This window comes from Odocoileus virginianus, chromosome 7 (genome assembly GCF_023699985.2).
Source record: "Odocoileus virginianus isolate 20LAN1187 ecotype Illinois chromosome 7, Ovbor_1.2, whole genome shotgun sequence".
NCBI lineage: Eukaryota > Metazoa > Chordata > Mammalia > Artiodactyla > Cervidae > Odocoileus > Odocoileus virginianus.
Genome location: NC_069680.1, coordinates 24811713 through 24825184, shown reverse-complemented (window position 1 = coordinate 24825184; position 13472 = coordinate 24811713). Strand labels below are relative to the sequence as shown.

General features: G+C 40.2%; 1 protein-coding gene across 2 annotated transcripts; it reads right to left on the bottom strand.

The window, feature by feature from the left end:
- Positions 1-214: 214 nt before the first annotated feature.
- Positions 215-12405, bottom strand: BUB3 (BUB3 mitotic checkpoint protein). 2 transcript variants are annotated; one of them, XM_020899025.2, is made up of 8 exons: positions 12296-12405; positions 11554-11748; positions 10107-10176; positions 8116-8267; positions 5505-5663; positions 3615-3792; positions 2969-3185; positions 215-1973 (listed from the first exon to the last, which is right to left on the bottom strand). In XM_020899025.2, exons 2-8 carry the CDS (start codon positions 11746-11748, stop codon positions 1958-1960), a joined length of 987 nt encoding a protein of 328 aa, XP_020754684.1. In that variant the 5' UTR covers positions 12296-12405; the 3' UTR covers positions 215-1957. The 2 variants fall into 2 exon arrangements, with proteins under 2 accessions (XP_020754684.1, XP_020754685.1); XM_020899026.2 differs by having other exon boundaries at positions 215-731.
- Positions 12406-13472: the final 1067 nt, after the last annotated feature.

Here is a 13472-nt window from a genome sequence, read left to right as displayed (position 1 = left end):
GATACATACAGATGGGTCTGTCGTTTGGCTGCGAGTGCGCCCACTCACGGCACCACCAGTGGGTCTGGGAGCCCCAAGGGCCCGGCGGCCCTGGCACTCCCGGGGAAAGTTGGGCCAGAAGGGGCCCGGCAGCTGCCTGCAGCTGTGCCCGTCCCTTCAGGCCACACAGCTGGCTCGAGGGCCCTGCTGATCCAGCGAGAGCGCACAAGAGAAATGGCAGAACTCCAACAGATCACTTTATTCAAGACTGAATCCCCAAAGTACATCAGAATAGACATAATTAAACAAGGCAGTGTGGACCGAAAGGTACAATGTCATCCCCACCAGGACCCCTGATGAAGGGAGGTTTGCTTTACAGAAGGCTTTTTACGAAGTAAATTACATTAATTACCAACATTTAAAAACATCCAACATTTAAGGGTTTTGAATCTCTGATTTATTAGACAGCATGGAAATAACAGGTTTAGGTTATTTTACAGAAAGAGCTCAAGCTGCCCATACACAGCAACTGGGCTTGCTGAGGGAAAAACAGTTCTTCAGACTACTGCACAAGGACACAAACCCCTCATCCTACAGCCAGGAGGAACACCAACAAGAGAACAGAAAAATTCACACACTACATAACGTGTCCACATGACTAAAACGCACCCCGTAAGGGACAATCATGTATTGGTAGGAAGCAAACAAAGCTTTCCATAGAGAAACCACTTTCACGAGATGGTTAGGTGGACCTGCAATGAAGAAAATACATTTCAAAAGATGGGTTCAGACTTACACTAAGTTTTCACTAAAATACTTACAAATAAAAGACCTCTCTCTGTAGCAAAAGAAATTTTTTAAAATACATCATGGATAAAACAAATTTCAGTAAAGGTCCAAGTACCATTCAGATACATACATTTGCAAACAATATAAATAAAAAAACAAAAAGTGTGACAACAAAAATACGATTTGGAACTACCTAGAATAGGCCAAGCTAAGTTCATGTTCTGCTTCAGGGCATTACATTGAAATGAATCTCATTCTCACTATAATTTTTTTCTTTTTAACCTTAATCACCAGCGGCTGGGCAACTGAAATGGACATGAGAACTATATAAATGTCAGAGAAATATGTAAACCTCATTAATGTTTCCAAAAATTCATTTAGAGATAGAAACAGGTCCAAATAGATGCCTGTCTAAATGTACTGCAATTACGTTACAATTATTTTTCCAAATACACAGATATGCTCTGTCTTTTCTCAGCTCATTACTGACTCAAACAATTTGCCCTTCTGGGATCAATTGTTTGCTAATAAATAATTGTTTACAGTCACAAAATGATGTTAGGAGGTTTTCTTATTAGTTTTCCTCCTGCACCCTAATAAGATTGAAAACGAGCTGATTCCCCAGAGTCTAACCTTAACCTCGCTTTGTTTCACAGCCCAGGAAATGATGACCCATCTGCTTCAGAAAATAATGGACGGCCAAGAGGAAATATTGTTTAATTGTAGATTAACCTCCTCATGAGGCAGTCTGAAGCAGCTTTAGAATTAGCAACTATAACCAGCAAGAGAAACAAATGGCTCAAGAGCCTTCTTCTCTACCATTTAAGGCCCACAAAGAATGCAAAGGGGGCTTTATTACCTACATTTATTTACAAACAAACATTTCCGCAGTGGAAACAAAAATCAAGGTCAAAACTGATTCTCAGAAGTGCTGTTGCTGCCCTCCCCTTCTGTTTGCCCAAATACCTTTAAATGCAGAAAAACCATCAAACCATCTCATGTGCTAAAGAAAGTGTTAAAAAAAAGAAAACAAACAATAAAAAATCTCTTTTCCAATATTTTCAGGTTCTTATGATATTAAAATTAAAAAATGTTCCCTGGCTTCTTTGTTAATAGTAATATATCCACCATTGGGGAGTACGAATTGTTTTATTATCATCAACATGGCACTTAAGTAAATGAAATCTTGTCAAGTACATGGTGACCTACAAGTTCAAAAGAAAAAAGAACAGCATGAGATCAAAATGGCCGGCCAGGACAAGAGATACAAAAGTGAGAGATCAAATGCAAACCCAGCCCTTTATCCAACAGGCTTCACATGCTAAGTCTTTTCTAAAGGTAGACCTGTGAAGCCACATACGGTACTGAACACTTCATACTCTGCCCTCTCTCAGGGACTCAAGCAACTTAGCAAGGGCCCTCTATGCCATTCTAATTCAGAGAGTACAGGAATCCTGAAAACAGTCAGTTATTCCATAAAGATTTACTGAGGACCTCCTTCCAGGGCCTGAGAAGACAGGGACAAGCAGGAGGATAAAGACTCTTGGGGGCTGGTATTTTATGGTCAAACAAGTGCCCAAGGTATCAGATTTCCCTCCAGTCTGGTACAGGTAACTAAGTAAAAAGCTCTGCCCTACGTACCAAGAAAATGTAAATGGTTCCTCCCTGTCAACAGTTACACCCAAGAGCCAAAGAGATCTACAGAAATTTCAAAACTAAGGAAATCTACCTTTCCAGGCAAGGCCATATTACTCTGAATTTCCAGTAAGACCTGAAGGTCATTTCATTCTGTGTAAATATTACAGAAACAACCTCTGTGGAGAGGAAAGATTTTTGGCAGTTCAAATTCTTAAATATCTTAAATAGAATTTGCTAAAATAAATTATTCTTGAATTCCTCAACTTAATTTTGAAGCAATGAGCTAGTAATAACTCCAGAGATTCAAATAATAGTGCCTATTCAAGAAGAATGAGAGTTTGACATTCTTCTCTACAAAACAACTAGGCACAATTTTATCCATCAGACGTCTATCAACCTACGGATATTGAAAGCTTGGGAGAACAAGATAAAATCAACTTCAGCCCTAGAGTCAGCTGTAATATCGAGCAGGCATCAACAATGCTATTCATGAATTTAGAAAAATTAATAAATCCTGGGTTGAATGCAAGAAAAGGCTCAAATACAGGTGAAGCATACTCACTTGGGTTTTGTTTCTGCATCTGTCACTTGGCGAATGAAGATACCATCTTCGGGATGTTCCGTGTCATCCATTTCATACATATACGATGATGCTATTGCAAGCGTGGTCCCATCATTACTGAAGGCGAGTGAGGCGATGCTGGTGGGGTACCGATGGAACTGGCACAGTCGCTTTTTGTTAAATGGATCCCAAATATTTACAAATCCATCAGAACCACCTACAAGTGATTTCAAAATAGTTTTTAAAAGCAGATACAAAAATAGCCATTAGCTTGACAATTTTTAAGATCACAGAAGTTATATTTTCCCCAAGGAGTATTGTACTAATTTTTTTCCCCTTTAAATATCATAAAAAACCAAGCACAATTTTTAAGAACTTTGCCCATGTCCCAGGTGGTCCAGTGGCTGATACACCACGCTTCCAATGCAGGGAGCACAGGTTCAATCCTTGGTCAGGGAACTAGGATCCCACATGCCACACAGAATGACCAAAAAAAAAAAAAAACCTGCCTAAGTACAAATATTCAGCGTTCAATTAACAGCTAAATTATATTAACAAGAAACCTGCCTAAGTACAAATATTCAGCGTTCAATTAACAGCTAAATTATATTAACAAGCAGATAGAAGTGAACATTCCATACTCTACCTGTGGCAAAGGTATTGTGGATGTTGTGAAAGGAAATGGCGTTGACGGGGTAAATCTGCTCAATATTGTTTTCCTTTAGTCTGTGACACTTGAAGGCATACTTCTTCTTCTGTACCTCGGGGCTTGGGTCCAAGTACTCAACTGCCACTCGACCTTCAATAGAACTTAATACATAACCCTGACAAGAGGGAATCAGAAGACAAAACTAGTGAATCCAGATTCCAAAACAAGGCATATACTCCCAAATTCAACCCATATTAAAGAAAGATAATTATTCTTAAAATGAAAAGAGAATACGGCTGTGTTTTAAACAAATGTTTAAGCAGTACTAAGACGGTTAAGATCACTCCAGAAGTTTAAAAACACTTATACCTGTTCTACTAAAAAACAAAAAAGGCCACCATCACTTACTTTCTTTACCAGTACTCTGCACATTGCAATCAAAAATGTCTAGGTATTTTGTCAAACCTCAACAGGAATTTTTAAATTATTTCAATATAATTTGTTGTCCTGTCCAGAATAGGACTCAAATTCATTCCATCACCTGGAATGTATTTTTTTTGGCTCGATGCCTCCTCACTTCTAACAGCTCTAAGAAGAACTGTATCTTCTTCACTGAGGGTGTATCAATAATCCAGACCAACTGGTAAACCAGCCTTTCATCTCTATCATCCTGCCTCTTGCATTTAACTACAGCAAGTCAAGTTTACACCCAAACACCACAGATTTTCAGCAAGGTTCAAAAGTGCTCTATAATTTCAAACCTCTCCTCACCCTGCCATGAAATTGTATGTCAGAGAAGGTAAGAAAGGAAGATAATATGAAATCTATACTTTACTTCTTTATCAAGATATGAAAAAGATTTATTCCTAAAAAACTATTAACACTTGTAACGAAAAAAGAATCAGTAAAATGTTACTTTTAGTTTAAAAGCTTCCATTATGAACTACAGATAAACTCCGACAGAAAATTTTGGATATACGACATCACAATATTCATAAATGCAAGCATACTTTAACCATGCATTTAAGGTTTTTCATAACTTCAATTCCAATGGAAATTTACAATATCCTGAGAAGAACTGTGATCATCATTTGAGGTACTAGCCTTTTGAAATAAAGAGCTAAGAGAATAGAATAACAGACCTAATTCTCTCAAGCTCCACAACCACTAAAGGACAGCTGTAAGTAAGATTCCAAAGATATCTGCTGTTTTTAATGACTCTCCTCTTATAAAATTCCCAGAGCAAATGACCCCACCACCAACTTCCCTTCGAACTTTCAAGACTAGGGGTAGGGGCGCACTAATAAAGTGTCACCTGATCTAGTAATGATGATGGAAGGTGACCCACACTGTTCATCAAGAGTTAGTCATTATATGAGGCACAGCTCCTCTCTAACCTCAGAAGCATTCCTTTAAAAAAAAAAAAAATGTAGGTTCTGCTCTCAGACTGGCTAAAAAGCTCTATTAGTATTAGGGTACAAAAGGGAAAAAAAAGAAGGAACAGGAAAAAAAGAAAACAGCAAATTCCATAACTCTACATTTTCAGATTTAAGTTTGAATTCGCTGGTTTGTAAATTAAAATACCTACAAAACTCTCAATTACTGTATACCTGTCAAGCTTCTTGGAGAAGGCACACCAAGGAATCAGAAAACCACTGGCAGATTACTTACCCTCTGTGAACATCAAAGCCTTCTCTAAAATTGAGTTAACACATTACTTTTTAACAAAAGGCTGTCAAAAATACACCTAACAGAAATTCCAATCACCACTCAAAAGAAAAAAAAAGAAAAGAAAGCAATGCGTAAAACGCAGTGACCGAATCCTTATTATTAAGGACTCTACTATCTTCAAGCTCCCACAGCGGGCGGGGGAGGCAAGGTCAGTACCTGCTTGTTGGGGAACGCGCGGATGCAGCGCGTCTGGTACTTGAGGCTGGACTCGCGGCGCTGCTGCACGTAGCCCATGTTCCGCAGGTCCCACACCAGCACCCTGCGACCTGCAGTGCCCACGATCAGCCGGTCTCCCGACACCGACAGGGTGTACACCTTTCAAGAAAGACCGAAACGTGCTAAAAATCACCTACGTGCCTGCAAATGGCACTCTGCTCCAAAATAAAGTCCACGGATCATAAAACCATTTTAAAAAAAGTTAGCTAACAGATTCACAAACACAGGTACCAAAATTTTAAATACTTCAGTTACACAAACCAAGTAACTGGCACAAAAATAATACATGCAGGATATTCTTAATACTTAACCATATCATAATAATGCACATTCTAATTAACTCTGCAAAAGTATCTCTGAAGACGATTCTCTTTCTTACTAAAACAAACTAAATTATTAATTTTATAGCTCTCTTATTTCATTTAGTCATAATACAAAAGTGTAAAAGATACTCAAAAAGGAGACAATAGCAATAAAATCATAAAAACTCAGGATACCTTTCAATGGGCTTCTGGCTTTTCATAAGACAATCATTTTTAAAGTTATTTTTCTATGACCACCTTTTGGACAGACATTTCAGGTTGTAACTCTCTGATTTTACCACCTGTCACACTTAATAAATAGGCCTTTTCCAGGAAGAGTGAGAGAGTTAACCTGCTTACTTGCTTTTGGTGGCATACGAACTGAAAATTAAAAGATAAGGTCAGTGGTCTGGCATATGACAAAGTAAATTTTCACGCCTTGACGTCACACTAAACACTTAAGACAGAGTTATGTTTACGGAAAATTTTAAAAGCATTTATCCCCTAAAAGCAGCTGTTTTTTTTTCCCCCTCAAAATTCCTTTTCTTCAATAGTAAAATAAATAACAAAATTTCCTGCAAATAAGGTTTTAAGGTGACTTACTTTCAAATACATTATCTAGAGACCAACTAGAGATAGCAAATTCATGAAAATAGTATTTTCATGATCATGTTAAATCATTTTTTTAAAAATCTAGACTTCAGGTATATAACTGTGCTCTGATCATCACTTTCAATTAATAAGCAACTAATTTAATCTAATTTAATATTTTAAAACCTGAAGAATCACTATAAAAAATGAAAAGGCCTCATTACATGGTAAGACATCTCCTTAACATTCAGTAATTAAAGCTTACGGTCAGTTGCGTGCCCCTTCCCCTCCCCGGGAGGGTGGTGGGCGGAGGTGGGGGGATTGGATTTAAGAACACAATAACCTGATAATTTCTACACAATCTAGCCTTAAAATTCAACAACTAACTTGACCAAGGGAAAAACACAGAATTTAAAATACTCAGAACAGTAGATTTAATACAAGTGTATTTCAATAAGAGATAGACACTTAGTGCCGTTTATTCAAAAAACATTTGCAGAAAAACAGCAATTAGCATAAGACACACGAAACACCGAATTCAAAAAAACAAAGAATCCAGAAAAAGATCAATTTATAACAGTACAATCAGAATGGGACTTTTATCTTAAATCTTTACTATCCAGGTGACACACAAGCTTCTAACAGTGCTTTCTATCCCCACCGATCGTAAATCAAGTAAAAACACTGTCATGCTACTGACTAGGTATATACATTTATCAAAGATCGTATTAAAAAAAGTGACATAATGAACCTTGCTGAACCAATAAGCAGCTTGATTCAGTGTGGCTGTCCATTATGTGATATTCTGTCAGCAATTTATCACAGCTCTTAACATGTTACATACAACCATAAATCAAAACTAGAAACAATGCAATTATTTTATTCTGAACAAAGGTCTTGCCAGGAGTAGATTCGACTTTGATGTGACAAAAATAATGGCTCTTTGGATGCACTACAGTATATAACGACAGCTAACAGGAACTGAATAGTATATTTACACTGAGGAAATAGACTGAAGTGAAGGATACCTTTAAACTGCTAAAACAATCAATCTTTAAAATTAACTACCACCTGATAAAGTCTGATGAGGATACAGCAAGAATGCTCAATTACACTTTCATTGTACAGATCAAAAGGTTAGAATAATACACAACATTTCAGTTTTAAGAAGCTTCCTTCACTACCTCCTTCAACTACATCTGTCAGTATTAAAAATAAATTATAAAAGCCAGGGAATAAAGGACATCTTTTTCACTAAACTTTAAATGAGAACCCATTTCACCCTCTCACAGTCAACTAAAGAGAAAGGTCAGGCGGTAAGTGAAAATGAGTGGTGCTCCATCCCACTTCCTGCTTGGGTAAGTCAAATTCAACTTCAGTCTTTGCTAAATGACCTCTGAAAAGTTGCTTCTCAGCCCTAGGATCTAAAGCATTACAATACATGGAAATAGGTTTACCACTAGTGCTATCCAGTACAAATATGACAACTGTCAGGAAAAAGCTGACCAAATTATGAAGATTAGTTTTCCTTTACATATTTAGTTGGGTTTGTAAAATAGACTCATCAACTCTTAACCTCTAAATTCAACATCTTCATCATTTATCAAATCAAATCACCCCAAGAACCAGAATTCTTGTCATGAACATAAAAAGCCTACCTTCTCAGGCTGAGAGAAGGTCCCAGCATTACAAGGGGTTCTGGGATCCCACAATTTAACCGTCTGATCCCAGCTTCCAGTAACCATCACGTTCACTTCGGGACAGTATTCAACACATCTGATAGGGGCATCATGAGTTCCAACAAGATTTTCTGTAGGAATAAAAATAAACCAACAACCAACACCTAGCTTTACTAAAGATTCCTCAGGTGAACAATAAAAGGAAACATTGATTCTACTATAATGAATCCACTTCCACCCACTCAACAGAAGTATCTACACACAGAAAAACTTCTCCAGGACTACAAAGTCATCCATTCACCCCTGTCCATCTTACGGTGCATAGCTTTATTCACCGGCACAGTAATACTAAAAGCTACCTTGAGTTTCAGACTACATTAAAATGATAGCGTATCAGTTATTTTCCTCACTTGATTCTAGATTCCTTCAAATCAGGAACCTTGTTTCAACTCATATAGTTCTAACAGTATCTAGTTCATGTTCTAATACATGGTAAGTGTTCAAGATATACCTGTTGAATGAACACTTGAGTGGAGAACTCTGGTTCAAGGGATCTGGATAAAACTTATCACATTAAGCTGATGTTTCAAACAAATTGATTTAAATGGCAACAGGATTATCTGAAAGCGAAGGATGAGGAAGGCAGGGAGGCTCACGATTAATAACCATTTGGTTTTCATGGCTGCTATATTTCTTTCTTTCTTTTTTAGTATTTATTTGGCTATGCCAGGTCTTAGTTGTGGCATTCGAACTCTTAGTTGCAGCATGTGAGATCTAGTTTCCTGACCAGGTATTGAACACAGGCCCCATGCATTAGGAGCATAGTGTCTTAGCCACTAGACCACCAGGGAAGCTCATCAAATTTCTAATACACAAATTTCTTCCCTTTCAACTTTTCACATTATCTCATTCATTCATTCAACTAACATCTACTAACTGTCTACTATGTGCCAGAATCTATACCACATGCTAAGGTTAACAACAAATACAAAGAGTATGTGGTTTTGATCCTTAAGAGGAAAACTACCTGTTTAAAAACACTCCATTTAAACAAGAAAAAGTATCTCATAAAGTTCAGCAAAGACCTCCTGAGAATAAGCAGCTAATTCCCTTAATTATGGTCTCCAGCATCAAAAATCTTTGTTTGCTTTTCGGTGTTTTCTTGGGTTTTCAAACAAATAGAACCTAAACCTGCAAGCTAACTTCCTATGTAGAAAAAACTGCTAGCAAACAAAACCAAACATCCACAGTTGTGAGTTACATGACAAAACAGCTTTCACATAAAAGCCTCTTCTGATTGGATCCTTCTTTTCTTTCTGGATAAAATACAGCGCCCATCCTCCATCCATTCTCTCACTGTCCAACTCATCCTCATTGAGTCGTATCTCTGTGCCTTGCTATGTTCTTCAGGTACATCTATGTCTAACACATGCATATACAACATAAACAAAAAACCTTCAAAAGAAAACGTGTTACCTTGTCTTCCATTCAATAAATGCAAGTGAAGAATGTTCTATGCTAAACAATTATACAAGCAGGGTTACTATGGTACCTGGACAGAACTGGTTATTTTATAATGCTAGATTTTTAAAACCCTGTCTTTCTTCAGTCTGAACTATACTAGTTTCTGAAAAGAGAACTCTGAAACATCAGCACTATCCTGGAAAAATTCTACTGCAAGGGAGAACACTGCAGGATCCAGTCCCCTTCTGGGGGCAGGGTAAAGGTCAAACAGGTAAGTGCCACTTCATGCAAACACTGTGGATGGAGTTCACAAAGAGTTACACTGTTAAAATACATACATGATATTTTGTGATTCTAACTTAATGGTTATCATTTAAACAAAAACGTCCTAAATTCAAGCCACTTTTACTTTTATCTAAACAATTCAGGAACTACTCTTCTTAAATAAACATTTGTAAGTAAGCACATTTTACCAGCAAAATGCGGTAAAAATGTGGCTATGTTACCTTGATCGGTGTTCAAATCATGCATTTTCAATTGATGGTCTAATCCTCCGCTCCAGGCATGTGTTGGATCCTACAAAATACAAGTTTCAAATCATTTAAAACTTACAGAGCTTTAAAAAGTATTTAACCTTGGAGTAGGAAATGGCAACCCACTCCAGTATTCTTGCCTGGAAAATTCCAAGGACAAAGAAATCTGGAGAGCTGGCAGTCCATGAGTAGCAAAGAGTCGGACACGACTGAGCATGCACATGTAACAGGTTATGGAATCTGGAAAATACTAAGAAGGAAAATGTTTCCTGTGGCCCAATCACCTAGAGATAACTACTGCTAACACTTTACCATCTCTCTTCTAATCTTTTTCTTATAAAAATAGATATAATTTAAAAATAAAATTTGAAATCTAACTCTGGATACTTTTTAGTTTCAGAAATATAGTCCATGTCATCAATTAATGCACAGAAATATTATCAGTAGTGATTTCATAATAATCCATACTATAGTTAAACTTCCAATTTTTTATGTCCTCACTGTCAAACAATTTTCCTCACATTTTTATTTCAACAAACAACTACATGATAAGCATTTTTAGTAGAGTTTTCTAGGAGTAAGATTAAGGAAAACTAGGGTATGGACATTAGTACCAGCAGCAGGGTATGGACATTAATAAGATTCTTGCTTCTTCCTGGCAAATTCCATTCTAGAAACATCCTCTCCATTTACTTTTCCATCCATATAAAGCACTTGCCTTACCACATCCTGCTCAGCATTACTTATAATTTCTTATATTGCAATGAGTTTAGGACTAAATAGCATCTAACTGTGGTTTTAAATTGCATCCTTCTATTACTTGTAACGTTGACTCTCTTGGGTTTAATAATTTTTAAATGGAAAAAAAAGTGTTGAAAAATTCCTCTATCTACCAGCCAACTCCTCAGTTATGCTCAGAATGAAATACACCGGGCTCATTCATTGTAAACGAACAAAAACCGTACAAAAAAACTGAGCAAACTAAGTAGTCAACCAAACTACTAAGCAAGCAAATTAAGGAAGAACTGTTCACCACGCTGGCTGAGAGCCAATACATATTCCCATTTACTAGCAAACAAACCTTTTAATAAGACGGCCAAATTTTACAGTCTTGCCCTGAGTTTCAAGTACATTCTGTCCAGAAAAGTTCACAGTGTTAACTCCATCAGAAGCTTAAGGGAAGACCCAGTTCCTGAAGTCTGTCAAGTCCCCAGGGCCAAAAAGCAAAAAAAGCAAAACAAAGCAGCACCGGAACCTCAAGGTAAGTGTTGGGGTGGAGGTGGGGGAGGAGGGGAAAGAGGGGCGCTGTCCAAATAACTCTACCGACCAGAGCCTTCGCCCAACACTGCAAAGGGACGCTGATCACGAGGGACACCAGAAAACTCAAAAGGATGCAGGAGCGGAGACGGAGAACACCTACGTAGAAGGCGCAGTCCAGGACCGCGCCGGTGTGCTGGTACTTGAGTCGCATGGAGTTGGCCGGCACATCGTAGAGGCGCACGGACGTGTCCCAAGAGGAGACTAGCAGGAACTGCGACGTGTTGGGGCTGAACTTCACAGAGGAGATGCCATCCTCGGGGGGCTGGTTCAGCTTGAACTCGTTAGAACCGGTCATCTAAGGAACAAGCGCCTGGTGAGAGTCTCCCCAAGGGGCCGGGGTCGCGAGGCTCGACTCGCAGAAGGGCCAGGCAGCAGGTGGGGGTGGGGGAGGGTCCCTCAAGGGGCCGGGGTCGCGGGGCTCGACTCGCAGAAGGGCCGGCGAGTAGGTAGGGGGTGTCCCTGAGGGGCGGGACCGAGGGAGAGGCCGGCGACGCGGCCTCTGCGCCTGCGCGGGGCCGCCGCGCCCTCGCCGGTCGGGCCTCATCGCCCCCTTCCCTGACGCTCCTCCTTCCCTACCGGCCGGGCCCGCGCCGCCATACCCCTGACTCCAGCCTCGCCCGCCAGATCCACACTCTCCCCAGACGCGGGCTTCTGCACGCCGGCCTCTCCCCGCCCCCGCCCCCGCCCCTTCCCCCGGGGCCTACCGCCCCGTGTGCTCCTAAAATAAAATGGAAAAGCCGTGGAAGTAAACCCGGTTCCCAGCGGACTGCTCCGCCGGCTCGGGAACCCCGGGGCCATCCCCGGAAAGCCCGTGCCTGCGCCCGGCCGCCTCGCCCCGCTACCTCGGAGTCCCTCCAGAAGCAACTCAGCCGCCGCGCCCGCACCAGTCGCCGCCGCCTCGCTTCCCTCGCCGCTCTCGCGCGTCGGGCGAAGTAGGCGGAGACAAAGCTCCAGACAAAGACTGTCATTGGCTGATTTCAAACGCCAACGTCTCCTTCTAAGGCAGTCGATTGGTCCGTCCCGAGGCCCCGGGCTCGGGCGACCCAGTCAACCTTTTCCGGCACAAAGGCAAACGGCAGCCTTTCCGATCACGTGACTGCTTTCCGCCACCAGGCTCTGGAGCCCCGCCGGTGCTGGACGCGTGAAAACTACAACTCCCAAAGAGCATCGCGCCAAGGCGGAGCTCACGCCCGCTCCTGTTCTTATGGGGCATGCTGGGAAATGTAGTCCTGTGGCCAACGCTTGTCCTGTCCTCTAAATAGTAGGCGGGAAAAATGCTCTTTCCATTTGACTCTTGGAGCCCTCCCCGTGTCTCGGACACAAGAACCCCATTTTGGTCTGTATTTTTAGTAGGACTGAATTAGTCTCCCTTCTACTGGACGTGCATATCCGGGAAAGTTTACCAAAGTTAGAGTGGAGAAGAAAAGATTTGCTCTAACGAATGTTTTGCCCCACTTTTTTCTCATTTTCCTGGACTTTCCACCTATGAGGCAGGCGCTCACATTTCCTTTTGTCGAGGATCTTCTGACTTAAGAGAAACTCATCCTTATTTATACTCTGCTTTATCTCTTCATTCCATCTTTCTGAAGACATTTATTGAGCACCCAGTTCTTGCCAGGCCTAGTGAGAAGGCTGAGGAAAAGCATTAATCGGATCAGTTCTTGCTCTGGAGGAACTGTTTTTCCAGAAGGTTGGACAGACTGGGAAACAGATAATTACTCTTAAGTGTGTTAAAGCTCAAAAGCCTCTTACAGACATATGTCCAAGTAGGACCTTAAAATGACAGCTACAAGCTTCTCTCTATTCCACTCTCTCACACCCCAACAACACCCTAAACATACAGGCTCTGTTTGCTCTATTTTCTGTTTCTAGAATCCTCCAGAAATAGGAGAATCAAGAAGGTTGCTTCTGTAATGAGAAACACTTTGATCTCCATGAAAGAAAAGCAATACTTAATAACTAGAATGCTGTGACTCAGCTAATATTGAGTATCAAAAGCATGCTAAATTTTTTCAATTT